The sequence below is a fragment of the Plecotus auritus genome (assembly GCF_963455305.1).
Source record: "Plecotus auritus genome assembly, chromosome: 1".
NCBI lineage: Eukaryota > Metazoa > Chordata > Mammalia > Chiroptera > Vespertilionidae > Plecotus > Plecotus auritus.
The window spans coordinates 70,983,025-70,999,535 of NC_137770.1; the positions used below are offsets into that span (position 1 = coordinate 70,983,025).

The 16,511-nt window shown below is 38.4% G+C and overlaps 1 protein-coding gene across 4 annotated transcripts in view; it reads right to left on the reverse strand.

Moving 5' to 3' along the window:
* Nucleotides 1–2,835: 2,835 nt before the first annotated feature.
* Nucleotides 2,836–16,511, reverse strand: part of SNAP23 (synaptosome associated protein 23) — a 57,510-nt gene continuing 43,834 nt past the window's right edge. For 2 of the 4 annotated variants that reach the window (XM_080674837.1, XM_080674839.1), the window contains 4 exons: nucleotides 14,302–14,334; nucleotides 6,714–6,872; nucleotides 5,830–5,974; nucleotides 2,836–4,172 (listed from right to left, as the gene is read on the reverse strand). In XM_080674837.1, coding sequence (XP_080530963.1) covers nucleotides 4,107–4,172; nucleotides 5,830–5,974; nucleotides 6,714–6,872; nucleotides 14,302–14,334 — 403 coding nt within the window. In that variant the 3' untranslated portion in view covers nucleotides 2,836–4,106. The remainder of the gene's footprint in view (nucleotides 4,173–5,829; nucleotides 5,975–6,713; nucleotides 6,873–14,301; nucleotides 14,335–16,511) is intronic. The other 2 variants (XM_080674838.1, XM_080674840.1) reach the window with 1 other exon arrangement.

The window sequence follows — 16,511 nt, forward strand, 5'->3', positions numbered from 1 at the left end:
AATAAAAAAAAATATTTTTTAAAAAAATATATTTTATTGATTTTTTACAGAGAGGAAGGGAGAGGGATAGAGAGTCAGAAACATCGATAAGAAACATCGATCAGCTGCCTCCTGCACACTCCCTACTGGGGATGTGTCCGCAACCAAGGTACATGCCCTTGACCGGAATCGAACCTGGGACCCTTTAGTCCGCAGTCTGACGCTCTATCCACTGAGCCAAACCAGTCAGGGCAAAAAAATACATATTTTTAAAAAATCCCCACCCTAACTGGTTTGGCTCAGTGGATAGAGCGTTGGCCTGCGGACTCAAGGGTCCCGGTTCGATTCCAGTCAAGGGCACGTACCTTGGTTGCAGGCACATCCCCAATGGGGGGTGTGCAGGAGGCAGCTGATCGATGTTTCTCTCTCATTGATGTTTCTGATTCTCTATCCCTCTCCCTTCCTTTCTGTAAAAAATCAATAAAATATAAAGAAAAAAAAAAAAAAGACCAGTCTTAGAGTAAATGCCATAATTCAGCCTGGAGAAGTGGTTTGAAAAATTAAAAAAAAAAAAAAAAAATCCCCAACCCTATGACAATCAATGACTACTACCTTTCACAACTTGGACCCAACCTTATTTCCAGATATCCTTTCTTCACTCTCATTCGCCTGCCTAGTCATAACAAGTTATTCTGCTCTTTAAATCCATAGTGCAATGTCTCTGTCCTTTAACTGCCTTTATACATTGGTTGGTTAGTCAGAAATGCCCTCTCTTATTAACATGCTCTTTCCCTGTCTAAGCCCCTTTCTAAATCTAGGCTGAATTAACTGCTCCTCCATCTGTTATAATAGCACTTCTCACATTCTGTATCCATCTGTCTCTTGCTAGACTGAACTACTTGATGGCAGGAACTATGTAATCTATCCAAAGTTATAGTACACAAGTATTTACACTTAAAAATGAACCAACAAAGTAGGTTGACTTGTGGTCTGGAGACCCACATTCTATTGGCCACCAGCCCTAAGTCATCTACATTCTTTTAGAGCTTGGGTGGAAGTCAGTGTAGAATACTGAATAAGATGATAGGCCTTGGAGTGAGAAAGACCCTGGTTTGAATCCAAAGTCTGTCATTTAGTAGCTTTATGAATTAGAGCAATTTATTCTCATCTGTAATATGGGCCTCCTACCTTTCAGGTATGTTGGGAGGGATATGGTGAAAAGATACATAAGAAAGCGTTTAGCGCAGTGCCCATGACAGAGTAAGCATTTAATAAGTGGTGCCATTTATTTCATCTGTAAGGTATTAAAATAGAATTTAGCAAGTTGTACAGAAATGGAAAGCTTTGATCAGATACAAAGTTAAAAAGGAGAATAAGGAACTTGGATATCAATATGAGAAATATGAATCTGACGAAGAACGTATTTGGGGTAACTTAATATTCTAGTAAGAGAGTGACCTGAAGAAAATAGCATTTGCCTGGCCGGTGTGGCTCAGTTGTTTAGGCATTGTCCCGTGCACTAACAGGTTGCCGGTTTGATTCCCAGTCGGGGCACATGCTGGGGTTTCAGGCTCAATCTCCAGTAGAGATTATGCATGAGGCAGCGGATGGATGTTTTGCTCTGATATTGATGTTCATTCTCTCTCTCCCTCTTCCTTTCTCTCTCTCTAAAAATCAGTAATACTTATAAAAAAGCAGCTCTGGTCAGCATTGCTCACTGTTTAGAGCGTTGGCCCCAGCAATGAAGGGTCACTGGTTTGATTCCTGGTCAAGGGCACGTATCTGGGTTGCAGGAGGCAACCAATTGATGTATCTTGCTCACATTGATGTTTCTCCCTCCCACCTCCTTTCCTCCCTTCCACTCTCTAAAAATCAATGGAAAAAATATCCTCAGGTGAGGATTAACAAAAAAGAAAATAGCATTAAAAGAAACAAATAGAAACTAATTCTAAGTACTATTCAGTATACGTTATCTGGGAAATAGAAATTTAAGTTAAGGGAATATTCACAATCCACACATGCCATGGAAATATCTAGGGTTGAAGTAGTAATAAAGGATGAATTAAAACTGAAGAAAAAAAAGGCATGACCATATGGGATAAGACTGACAATATGAAGAGAGAGCTTATTGTTAAAAAAATTAAGTAAATGCTTTTAGGAAGGACATTTGGGTATAGCACAATCCCCAGTGTTTTATACCTTCTTACTTTACACATGTACCATCACCTGCCAAACTACTCTCTTCATCATGGAGCATTTCTATTACAGAGGGTCTAAAATAATCTCATTTTAAATTATTTTCCTCTTCATTCTCATGTTAACTGTATCTTCTCTCTTTTTTTTAATCCTCACCTGAGGATATTTTTCCATTGATTTCTAGAGAGGAAGGAAGGGGGAGAGACAGAAACATTCATTCATATGAGACTCATCGATTGGTTGTCTCCTGCACACGCCCCACCAGGACCAGGGATTGAGCCTGCAACCGAGGTACATACCCTTGACTGGAATTGAACCTGGCACTCTTCAGTCCACAGGCTAGCGCTCTGTCCACTGAGCCAAACCGACTAGGGCAACTGTATCTTCTCAAGTGGGTTGTAGTTCTTTCATAAAAACTATCCTTTCAGTCATTAGTGTATTGAAGCTCAAATGAGTAAAAGACTAGTAATGATTAAAATGTACTTAATGACAGATCATAGAATGGAAAGTCCTATCAGTACTTCCAGTAAAAATGGTAAAGATGCTTTCTCTTGGGAGTGCCTCTTGATTTATGGACCTTTCCTTTACTCAATTTGTTACATAAGAGCTGATGAAACGGTTGCCCCCCCTCTAAAATAGTCACAGAAACACACCTATTTTGAAAGAACAATTCTATTAGTTACAAAATTTAATTGTAAGGATCAAGCAGTGGTTATTGGTCAAACCAAACCACATTAATAGTTTTGATGTGTACAGGTGCCAGCTTTTAAATAAAGGTGACAAATACCAACCAGATTCTTATAACACTGTTCAGGATCTAAACAAGTGTGATTCTGAACATAGGTTCAATACACAAGGATAAAAGAATGATAGTGCAATCATCAATAATAAAAACAAAGGCATAATTTTCCAAATCAATTTTAGTTAAACAGAATTCTAGCTTTTCAAAAGTCTAAATCTACATAAAACTCAAAGTAATCTAACGATCTTTCTACCTGAGATCAAAACAAGTTTATATTTTCCTATCTAAACATAATTCTTGGCATTGAGGTAAATCTGAAATCACGTGAAATATTTTGTCAAACATTCCCCCAAAATTTTAAGCCCTGCTTTAGACAGAAATTTTCATGTTACAATACATATTTAAATATTTTTCTTCAAAGACTAATGACAAATTTATGAGGTTAATAGGCTTGAATTAGAACCATGATACTAATAATATGAAAATAAAAAGCCATTCATTTGTACAAAGTGTTCCTGTATGGTGCAATATGAAATGTGATCACAGATTCTATGTACATACATGAATCATCAAGAGTTCAGGAATTAAACTCACTTTAAGAAAACTCATCCTATTCTTTTTTGAAGCAGAGGTTGCAAAGTTGTAATGTATAACAAAAATATTGTATATAAAAGCTCCAAAATCAAGTAATAGCCTAAACTGGCAATAACTGCAACTTAAAATCTAAACCCAACTAGATCTTTACTGTGGCTATGCAACTTACTGCTTTGTGGTCTGAAGGTTTTACTGAGGTAACAACCTCTATCTCTCGCTTCTCCTTGCACTCCCCCACCCCTGCCCCACAGCTTCCTATATCATGGCTGTCTTTGGCAATGCTTCCAAATCATGAAAGCAGAAGAACCTACTTCAGTAAATGAGGAGGGTGAAAAACAACGCTATATATGATGTATAAAAACCAAGCTAAGAGTATAAACTGAGAAAGAAAATACTAGAAGAAGGCTGAGCAGCAGTCTACCCTCAAGGAAAAAAAGAGAAAATGAAAAATAGGGAGGCTGTTACCCCTTGCCCCTCTTCCACATTATCTCCTGATTAGAAGAGTGTGGAACCAAAATTTCAAACTCTGAAAAGGCAATGACTCTGCAGGAAGAGCTAGATAAGTGAATAAATGGTAAAGAAGTACAGCAGTACTTTAGCTGTCAATGAGTTTCTTTGCTCTGGCATTGGCACCTTCAATACGATCTTTGTTGGTGTCAGCCTGAAAAAAAAAGACACCAGCATTACTTCACAAGGTAAGTTAATCTAATAACAGTTAAATTCCAGCTTGGCCACTATGGTTCAGCGGTTGAGCATCAACCCAGGAACCAAGGGATTGCTATTTCGAAACCCAGTCAGGGCACATGCTGGGGTTGCGGGCTCGATCCCCAGACTGTGCAGGAGGCAGCCAATCAATGATGCTCTTCTATCCTCTCCCATCAATGTTTCTATCTCTCTATCCCTCTCCTTTCCTCTCTCCCTAAAAATCAATTAAAAAAAAACAATAAAAAAGTTAAATTTCATACACTTGAAGTAATTGATTCACTCAGGAAATTCAGGAAACAATCGAAGTCACATTACAAAATTCATCTTGGGCAAGAACTGACAATATCAAATTAATTTGGAAAAACTTGGGTGTGTAAATATGATGAAGGTATAACAGAATTTTCCAGTATTTTTTTTTAAATATACTTTTATTGATTTCAGAGAGGAAGGGACAGGGAGAGAGAGATAGAAACATCAATGATGAGAATCATTGATCGGCTGCCTCCTGCACGCCCCCTACTGGGGATTGAGCCCGCAACCCGGGCATGTGCCCTTGGCCGGAATGGACCTGGGACCCTTCAGTCCACAGGTGGATGCTCTATCCACTGAGCCAAACCAGCTAGGGCAACTTGCCAGTATTTCATGAATTCTACATTTTTTCACAGTTTAACATGTCTGAAACTGGGATACATCTTATAATTAATGGCATTTAGTTGCAACAAAATATAAGAATGCTTTCCTCTGCTACTGATCTGACCTTGTGGGAGTCCCCTGAACGGAATCATAGAATCCCACTTGGAGTTATCCTAAGTCTAACACTGAGAGACTGAAATAACCTTCCCCAAGATCTTTAGAATAGATGTATTACCACATCCACATAAATATATGAATTAAAATGATGGGTAATATGTAGCCTAAACCACTTTGAAAGCATCGTTTGCCTCAAAAAAATCCATTTTAAGTGACCCAACAGAGAGTCAAGCTTAAAAACTTACCCTATGCTTTAAAGTACACTGATACTTCAATAAGTAACAATGAATAAGAATGGCATATAGATATGACACATCAAAACATTGAACACAATTTCACTTGCAGTGTCTTTTACATTATGTGACGTTAAAAAAAAAAAGCAATCACCCTTGTTCATTACTCACAGGACTCTTATTTTGTATGCTCATTCCATATGAACCATTCTGCAGAACTGATTTTTACCTTACGGACTTACGAGAATTCAGGAACTTACTAATTTATTATTTAACAACAACAACAACAACAACAATAAAAACAACTCCAAAAGCTAACTTGCTCATTCGGGGGGGGGGGGGGGGAGGGGGGACGGTGGGGAGACAGCCCACACAAAGGTTAGAGATTCTAAGCTTCATGTGTAAAATTTTAAATGAAACTATTTCATTCCAAGTTCTTGGCTTTAAAATGAACCAATTGCCATAAGCAAAAGAAGAACTTAGCTATTGTTTCTCAATGTGCTAAAACTGGCTGCTTCATGAAAACTCTTAACACCGGTGAGGACAGGTCCAAAATACTGAGCACAAATACCCATTACTAAAACGCTGTACTAAATGTCTCATTTTCTGATGGCACTAAGAAGCTTTTACCTTTTCTGTGATCCGGTCTATTTGTCGATTCTGAGCCTCAATCTCATTGCCCATGTCCAGGGCCATGTGTTTTAGATTTCCTAGGATACTGCCCACTTGATTCAGGTTCTCTTCCATTTCATCTTCTCTGGCATCATTTGTTATACTATCACAAAAAAAGATAGTTAATTCAGTTTTTGGTGAATTCTAAATGGACTATGTCTGGATTTAGTTTGCATAAAAACAAGCAACCAAAATTACTCTAAGCAGTGTTAGACCCAAGGGAACATAGGTACATTAGAAGCATTCCATAGTAAAAATGGAAAGACTAATAAAAGAGAGCACAGTGTCTTAAAGCCATATAAGACACAATTAAGTAACAACTCTGGGACAGTGCTTCTCAAAGTGTGATTCCCAGTATAACCTGGAAACTTAGACACAAAACATGCTAATTCTTACACTCCATTCCAGATCTACTGAAACAGAATGGAAGTAGATCCCAGCAATTTGTGTTTTAACAAACCTTCCTACAACGAAGTTGAGTAGTTGCAACAAAGACTGTATGGCCTGCCAAGTCTGAAATATTTATCTGACTCTTTATAGCTATTCTTATAGGGATTTGGTTTACCCCTGCTCTAGAGGATATATTTTAAAACACATTTTCCTATTTACAGCTTATATCAGTAATTTGGAAAGTACTGAAAAATATAAAGAAAAATCCATAATTGAAGGCCGATATAACACAGTCAACTTTTTGTCAGAAGGCAGATTTTAAAATGAATTTTTAAAATGAAATAAATGCTATTTCTAACTGATGAGTTAGGATTCATGTATAACTACACCCATCTTTCTCAATGAGCCATTCATTTAGGAAAGGGATAAAAATATTGAAAGGAGCTGCATACCGTTTAATATATCCATCATTGGCTGCTCCTGTGGCTGCTTGCTGAGGCTGACCATTTGTTACTCGGCCTGGCTGCTTAGATACTACCTTGCTAGAAGAGTTGTCTCCGCCATCTCCCCATGTTGTCTTATAGGCCTTACCAGACTCAAAGTTCTTTGTCCTATATAAGAGTCAGGAGTGCAGAGAAACCAAAACACAGGAGAGGGAGAGTTGTAATTATTAGTGCTTGTTACCTTCAGGATGACCTTTGTACCCTTACCATCATAGCCACTTACATACAGCTAGATCTAGATTATCTGTACTCTGAACCATCACAATATGGCATAGGAATAAAGATGAATTTTAATACCCACTGACATTATTTTTTTTTTTAAAGTTCAAGTACTTCCACAAAATCTTAATTAAGCAGTTAGCAAGTAGCAAAATGCATTTTTATTTTTAAGGTTCCCTCAGCCTCTGACACGCTCCAGAAAAAGAGGTTAATGGACACCAGGAAAAAAATGTTCTTGGGCAAAGTGTTCTGGGATGCCTTAAGAGGTTCCTCGGTGGCATCTCAGAGGTTGAGGGATGAAAGAGTAAGAAGGCTGAGTAGGCAACACTTAGACCCCAGCTGCCTCTTACTTGAACCAGAGCAGGTCCAATTGATCAGTTTTTTTAAGTTAGAATTTTGCATTAAAACTTTAAAAAGGATTTCTTAACAAACAAACATCATAAAGGAAGGGCATGAATTACTTCCAAATTGAAAAACTAATGAATAACTAACAATCTTGGCCAAACTGGTGCCAGTTATAAATCCTTTGGTTTAGGACTTTTTCATTTAAGAATTGACTTTTTCTAATTAAAAAAAAAAAATCCTAAATCCAGGCCTCTTAAAAATAAAAGCATATGCTTTAGATGTAACTGAAATAGCCAAAAATCAGCCAAAGCCAGAATTTTACCAAGGGATTTACTATTCAAACTGGTATAAATAGCAATGGTACACTTAAGTTACTTTAAAATAGCTATTACAGCCCAGCTGGGTGTGGCTCAGCATTTGACCCAGGAACCAAGAGGTCACTGGGCCCCGGGTTGCTGGCTCAATCCCCAGTAGGAGGCAGCCGATCAATGATTCTCTCTCATCATTGATGTTTCTATCTCTCCCTCTCCCTTCCTCTCTCTGAAATCAATAAATTTTAAAAAGGAAAATAAAATAGCTATTACAAAAAAAATAACACAAAACTTTTTACTGATTGAGTAGGTACAGTTTCACTCATACATACAATTTTAGTTTTTTTCTATATACATAAACCAAGCAGAATATGGCTATAATACTGGCCTCTGATTTATTCCCCATAATATGTTAATGAGGAAGTTTTGAAACTACAGAAGCAGAGGAGAGATTTTATAAAAATAGTGGCTCCTTCTTTATTTTTTAAAAAATATATTTTATTGATTTTTAACAGAGAGGAAGGGAGAAGGAGAGAGAGTTAGAAACATCGATGAGAGAGAAACATCGATCAGCTGCCTCCTGCACACTCCCTACTGGGTATGTGCCTGCAACCAAGGTACATGCCCTTGGCCAGAATCGAATCTGGGACCCTTGAGTCCGCAGGCAAACGCTCTATCCACTGAGCCAAACCGGTTAGGGTAGTGGCTCCTTCTTTAATAGACATGTGAGGATTCATTTTTTGCAAACACAGAATTAGATCTTGGACCTTAATCATTAATGCTAAAGAAAGGGTACTACTACTTTTTTGATAAGGCACTGAAAAGGTAAACAAATCTATGAACACTAAAGAGCTAGTTCTCAAAGTGCCTTTCTTGGTTCCACTTTAAATTCTCACAATTGATTTCCAATTTATGCTATTATGTTTTATTAATTAACCTGTCTAGTAATAAGCTATGATAAATCTTCCCTGGAACAAGGTGGGATTATATCTACACTAAGAAAAGAGAAAGATGCAAATTGACCGTACCTTCGTGACACCCACCAGACAATCAGGAGTGCGTATGCAAAGTAACCCAACGAAGATGGCGGGTTAATTTGCATACACATGCACTGAGCGACTGGGGTGGGACGCTTGCATCGTCGCCATGGTGATGATGCAGGCAATCCGCACCACCCCAGCCACTCCGGGCCTCTGGGCAGCGTGGGAAGGCAGAAAGGTGGCTCTGGGCTGGAGCAAAGGCGGAAAGGTGGCTCTGGCCGGAGGAAGGCCCATTCTTGCATGAATCTTCGTGCATCTGGCCTCTAGTATTTTTATAATTATCTGTTAGTTTGGTGAAACCGATTTACCTGTATTCTTTGTTAATAAGGTGGATGTCAGGCAAAATTCTAAAGCAGAGTAATAGCTAGTAAACAAAATAAACATTAGTTTTTCAGAAAGTGAATAACCAGATATATTATATTAGAAGTAATATAAGTGGGATTATTTTTTTTAAATATATTTTATTGATATTTTACAGAGAGGAAGGGAGAGGGATAGAGAGCTAGAAACATCGATGAGAGAGAAACATCGATCAGCTGCCTCCTGCACACCCCCCACTTGGGGATGTGCCCGCAACCAAGGTACATGCCCTTGACTGGAATCGAACCTGGGACCCTTCAGTCCACAGGCCGACGCTCTATCCACTGAGCCAAACCGGTTTTGGCGATAAGTGGGATTTTTATCAGCATGTCAGATTATAGAACAGGTCAAAGACTGAGGGCTGGAATCCATAAGTCACCAAATATTGACATCATGTTTCTGAAAGTCTACTCTTTTTTTTTTTTTTTTTTTTTTTTTTTTTTTTTAAATATATTTTATTGATTTTTTACAGAGAGGAAGAGAGAGGGATAGAGAGTTAGAAACATCGATGAGAGAGAGACATCGATCAGCTGCCTCCTGCACGCCCCCTACTGGGGATGTGCCCGCAACCCAGGTACATGCCCTTGACCGGAATCGAACCCGGGACCCTTCAGTCCGCAGGCCGACGCTCTATCCACTGAGCCAAACCGGTTAGGGCGAAAGTCTACTCTTTATGTATTAATACAGGACTTGTGGGCTCTTGGTCTATCAAGAGATATGTACATGCTCCAACCTCCTTTTCAACTTTAAGAGATAATATTTGAAATTCCTTAAATTTTTTAGAATTCTTCCTTTCACCATTAGATATAAGGGGCATAACATGCAAACAAACTGTTTTAACATGATATGAATGAGGTTCAATTAAGCCAGTCTATAAATGAAGAATCAGACTGGTTACTAAACCCTTGTCCCTTTAAGAGGAATGGATCTCTGAAGATGTTCTTCCAATAACAAGGAGAAATGATACAAAAAGCTGACTTTGAATTTTTTTTTTTTTTTTACAGCTTTGCATTGGATTGTCATGTTTATTTTTAAACAGGTTGGGGGAAAATGCAATTTTTTTCATGCAATTATGACATGACATCTGCATTTTTTTAATATTTTTTATTGATATTTTACAGAGAGGAAGGGAGAGGGATAGAGAGCTAGAAACATCAATGAGAGAGAAACATCGATCAGCCGCCTCCTGCACACCTCCCACTGGGGATGTGCCCGCAACCAAGGCACATGCCCCTGACCGGAATCGAACCCGGGACCCCTCAGTCCGCAGGCCGACGCTCTATCCACTGAGCCAAACCGGTTTCGGCTGACATCTGCATTTTTATGAAGAAGTGATTGTTGAATGCTGTTGGTTTCATATCTTCACCCTTGTGATAGGTCCATTTCTCTTTCAGCACCTCCACTCTGGGTAATACCTTCTAGTTGCTCATGATCCTGCCACTTGCCAATATTACCCTAGAGCTTCTCCCACCAAATTAGAACACCTTTGAAAGTTATCAATTTTTAAGGGCATTAACTAATAAAAATAATGGTTTTAATTTAATTTGTCTTCTTACAAAGGGTTTTAAATGCTTTAAAGGTAATATTCTCCTAATTTGAGCACCAGAGTGACCTGGATGCTTTGAACATACAGGTGCACAGGTTACACTATAATAATTCTGCTTCAATATGTATGAAATGAAGCCTCAGTGTTAATCTTCCCTGCCTGGGTAGCTAATGACCTAAAACAGTAACAATTTTTTTTTTTTAATATATTTTATTGATATTTTTACAGAGAGGAAGGGAGAGAGATAGAAAGCTAGAAACATCGATGAGAGAGAAACATCGATCAGCTGCCTCCTGCACACCCCCCACTGGGGATGTGCCCGCAGCCAAGGTACATGCCCTTGACCGGAATCGAACCCGGGACCCTTCAGTCTGCAGGCTGACTCTCTATCCACTGAGCCAAACCGGTTTCGGCAACAGTAACAATTTTTTGTTGTTACTGTTTTAGGTCATTAGCTAACCCAGGCAGGTAAGATTAACACTGTTCCAAGGGACTTACAATCTGTTTCAGAAGAAATATTTTAGATTACTGTAACAGTCTTTGTTTTTCTATATATTGAGACACTGAGGAATTAATCTAGAGCAGGGGTGGGGGATGTCCAGCCCGAGGGCTGTATAAGGCTCCAGAAATCATTTGGTTTGGCCCTGCCAAGGCATTGGAGTCAGTTAATTAAATGTTTGACCAAATACAGCAGGCTAATTTTTAAGCTGATAACTTTGTATGGGCCTGCGAATGATATAAATATGCAAATGGCCCTTGGCAGAAAAAGGTTCCCCACCCCTGATCTAGAGGAAGCAAAGGCATAAACCAGGAATTCTTCTTTTCGTTAAAGCTACAAGATTTAGCTCAGCTGGTGTGGCTCAGTGGTAGAGTGTCGACCCATACTAGGAGGTCACAGTTTGATGCCTGGTCAGGGCACATGCCCAGGTTTTGGGCTTTATCCCCAATGAAGAGTGTGCAGGTGGCAGCCAATCAATGATTCTCTCTCATCATTGATATTTTCCTCTCTCCCCTCCTCCTCTCCTCTCTCTGGAATCAATAAAAATATATATTTTTAAAAAGCCACGAGAGTTATAGTAAATTGACTTGAACCCTAATCCCGAACCTGACATTCAGTAGCTGTAAAACCTCAAGCAAACTTCCATCTCTTGAGTTTTATGTAAAACTACGATAATAACAATACTTAAGAGTTTATAGAGCTACGAAAAGTTCTGTTGATAATGGATGCAAAATTACTTTGTAAAACATTAGACAAAAACTTTTATTCTTTGGCCTCAACCTCAACCTGATCCTTAGTTAACAGTTCATGCCTTTAAAGTGCACAGATTACCAATTGGTATGTTTACTCTTCTGGCCCATTAACATTCCCTAGCTTTGAGATCTACAAGTAGCTGAATATAGTTGGCATATGTTCACATAACAAGACCAGGCCCAGGATGTTTTGGTTTACAGTAAAAAATAATGGTTCTGACCTGGCCGGTATGGTTCAGGGTTGAGCATAGACTATGAACCAGGAGGTCATGGTTCAATTCCCGGTCAAGGTACATGCCCAGTAGGGTGTGTACAGGAGGCAGCAGATCGATGATTCTCTTTCTCTCCCCCTCCCCCTTCCTCTTTCTGAAGTCAATAAAAACATATTTTTAAAAATAAGGTTCTGATCTGCAACAGAACTCGTTTGCATAATAAAATTTATAGCCCCTCTAGGAAGACATTAGACTTCATGATAAAATGTTACTCAAATTTGTGATAGTTTAATGCAATTAAGAACTCTATTGGGAAAGTTAAATTTACCTCTATCAGTTTAAGAAGTCTAATAACCTTTAACTATTTTTCCCCCATATATATCTCATTGAAAAATGACAGGTTTGAAATAAAAATTTAAAACATCCCTTAATTAATTTAACAAACTTCTATAAAAGCAGAAAACAAGTATCAAGATAAGAACACAATAACTTTAACCATTTCTTTTTCTAGTTTTGGTTGTCAGCATTAGTACTGATTAGCAAAAAGAAAGCCAAATTTCTTTCATATAAAGGAGAAAAGGGGTAAAATAAACACCAATTATAATGTGTGTGTGTGTGTGTTTGTGTGTGGTTTTGGATGATCAGACTACATGGAAAAAGAAAAAGGAGACAAAGAAAAAAACAGGGTAAAAATCAAATACTTAATTTTCTAACACTTAACCACAGTCTTCATAATTCCCATAAAGATTCAAAATGAAAGAGTGAAACATTATAGTAAACAGTAGTCTGACTAAAGGGTTAACTTTCATAAAAACCGAGATTAGTTAGATCCATATTAATTCAACATGATACCATAGAAAACTAACACATGACATATTAGGAATTATGGAACAGATTGTAACATACATAAAGAGGGGGGAACCTTTATTTTAAAAAATCAGATACTAAATATTGGTAACATTTTAAATTCATATCCCACCTTGTTCCAAATGACATTTAAGATGACTGGATTGGGCAATTAATTCCTCAATTTGGTAATGGCCTAAATGGTGGGGAATCCAAAGTATTACAAGCAACACTTTAATAGAGAAAATCTGGATTCTGGAACCAGAAAGGAGTAGGAAAACTTAATAAAAGATAGGATGCTGAAATCAAAGTCCTATAGAAAGAAAGATTTAGCTTGAATTCATTTACATTTGATCAGCAATAGGAAGCAATTCTCTAAAAAGATCAACCTATTTAAAACCCCTTAGGTCCTGGCTGGTGTGCCCAGTGGTTGGAGTGTCGGCCCGCCAACCAAAGGGCCTTGGGTTCGATTCCCGATAAAGGGCACATACCTGGGTTGCAATGTGATCCTGGGCCACAGTGGTAGGCAACTAATTGATGTGTCTCTCTCACATTAATGTCTCTCTCTCTCCTTCCCTCACTCCCTCCAACTGTCTCTAGAAAATTAATGAAAAAAATATCCTCAGGGGGAAGATTAACCAAAAAAAACCCAGTAATAAATAAATAAATAAATAAATAAATAAATAAATAAATAAATAAATAAATCCCCTTTGGAAAACTTCAGGGGTATTTTTTAAAATTATATTTTTATTTATTTTAGAGAGGAAGGGAGAGGGACAGAGAACTAGAAACATCAATGATGACAGAGAATCATTGACTGGCTACCTCCTGCATGCCCCCTACTGGTGATCGAGCCCACCACCTGGGCATGTGCCCTTGACCAGAATTGAACCCGGGACCCTTCAGTATGCAGGCTGATGCTCTATCCACTGAGCAACACCAGCAAGGGCTTCAGAGATATTTTTATTTTTGTAATATTAAATTTTTTTTAGCAAAATCTTAGTTATCAGAGCCATTAGTCAAAGGGTGGTATTATAAATTTTCAAGTCCATCTTTTAGCAGATAGCACCCATCAAGAACAAATTCACTTTACATTGCACACCACAGCACAGTTTTTAGGACAGTCTCCACCATTCACAAAATCCATGCACATGCACAGAAAAGCCATTTGAAGCATCACCTTTAGATAGCAGGTTAACATCCCCAACTGCGCCATAGACTGCATCTTAATGTTCCCTTTGATCAGTTACTGAGACCGGCTTCTGATGTTAAGTCTTCATTTTTAGTAAGCAGATTAGAAAGGAAAAGATTAGGTGAGAGAATGAAATGCAGAATATAGTAAATGCCAGTCAAACAGAACAGAAGCAGCTTTAGAGTTTTCAAAACATAATGCATTTAAATTCCTGCCTGATTCCATAGAAACAACCAACATCTGAGAATCTAGATAAAAAGAAAAAATAAGAAAACTATTTAATCAGAGCATACTTCATCTTTCCTAAGAATGTCTGGGTAATAATATTCTTTCCTAAAATTATGAAAATTAATATGAAGAGAAGGCAAATACTAATGGAGAGGTTGTAAAACTTCCTCACTCTTTTATTGGTGATTACAGATTTTTTCTTAATTACTTCTCATAATTTTTGTTGGTATTTTAATTTTAAAAAATCATTTTACATGCCAACTCAACCATCAGCCAACAAGTTTCTCAAGGACATTCAATCAACAGGTATTTATTGAACACCTACTATGTATCAGGTACCATGTGAGGCACAAAAATAGAGTAATCCTATATAATAAAGAGGTAATATGCAAATTGACCCTCACGCCATCATGCCCTCACAAGATGGCAGTGCATGCAGTGGGGGCGAAGCAGTGGGGGCATGGCTTTCACTGGGGTTTCTGCAGCCCCGCATGCACGCTGCAGGGGGGTGGGGCCCAGCGGCCGCTGCGCACAGCCCAGAGGTGGGGATCGGGGCGGCACTCAAGGGCTCAGGGCCGTCCTGTGGCGCGCTGGCCATGAGGGGCAGGACTCTGGGGCTCAGGGCGGTCCCATGGTGCGGGGGGGGGGGGGGGGGTGTCCCAGGTCACTAGTGATAAATAAAACTATAGATATGCCTTACTCATCTTTCTATCCCTTCAGTGAACAGGATGAAGGAAGCACTCAAATGTGAACTAAAATACAATTCAATATTGTTTTAACCAATCAGAGCTGAATATTTACACCTCAATATGACACAGATTGGAATAGTATACAATCTATAGTACCAAATTTGAACTTCTCTAGGAAATGATCCTGAAATACCAATTTGCCTTCAAACTATATGCTATTATGTTTGACATTATAAGCACAGACTGAAGAGAGGCAAGTAAAGACAGAAGGATACCTTGTCTGAGAATGGTTAAACTGGTACACCAGGCAGTTTATTAATCTGAGACTTCCCATTTTAAATCTGCCTCCTTTTAAACTCTTATGAATTAGAATTACAAATTTTCAAAGTTATTTGCAAAAATATAAAATTTTTAATAAGGATATGCGATATTTTGCTTTTAGGATTCAAATAGTAGCAAGTTAACATGACATTTATTCACAATTTTAAAGTTTAATCCTGGTAGTCTTATTTTTAAAATCTAATATTTCTTTTAAAAAAATAGCTGAAATTAAAATTCCCTTCTAATACAAGGTTCTGTTAAGTAAAGCTATTTCCATGTCTTATTTAAGAAAAAAAAAAAAAAGGAAAAAAAAGATTTGCTGACCTGGCTTCAATGAATACTACTAAACAAATAAAAAATCTCAAAGAACAAATCTACTCAAGACATTTTCTATATAGCAATACATCTAACAACAGCTACAACAAAAAAGTTCATTCTTTTGTTGCCAAAGTCAAGAAATGTAGGATATAGTTAAAAGCTAGGGCTCTGCCTGGTTTTGAATCTCAGCTCTTCTGCTTGCTAGTGTAGCCCCTTTGTGCCTATCTTTCCCCAAATATAAAATGGTGAAAATAAGAAAATCTATTTCATATTAAAGTTACTGTTAGGATTAAATTGAAAGTGCTCAGAAGAGTAAGAGTCTAAATTAACATTATAGGCCCACAACTCTTGTCCAAACCCTTGGATGCGAAACATTTTGAGCAGTACCACAATGTAGGGAGTGGTTATAGGGTTAAGCCTAGGACTGACGTGCTGGTAAAGCCACAAACAAGTCCCAGCTTAGAGGGCACAGCACTCTTAGCATAATTAAGCTTGATCTTGTGACTGCTCCCTAGATCTTTCCTGGGTAGCTAATGGGCTGTGGTAGGTGCAGCAAGTGCTGCCAAAACAAGTGAAACTTACAAGAACATTGTAAATTACCTTGTTTACCTCTGACTATAAAGTAAAGCATCAGCTTGCAGTCTGGATCTGTTCCGTGGTCTCAGTCATGAACAGAAGATCCACCTAGACCAGCCGTGGGCAAACTACGGCCCGCGGGCCAGATCCGGCCCGTTCGGCTGTTCTATCCGGCCCGTGGAGCCGAAAGAGCGGAGGGTTCTCTTGCTCTCCCCTCCGCTCCTTTACTTTGAATTTATATTAGTTCACACAAACACTCCATCCATGCTTTTGTTCCGGCCCTCCGGTCCAGT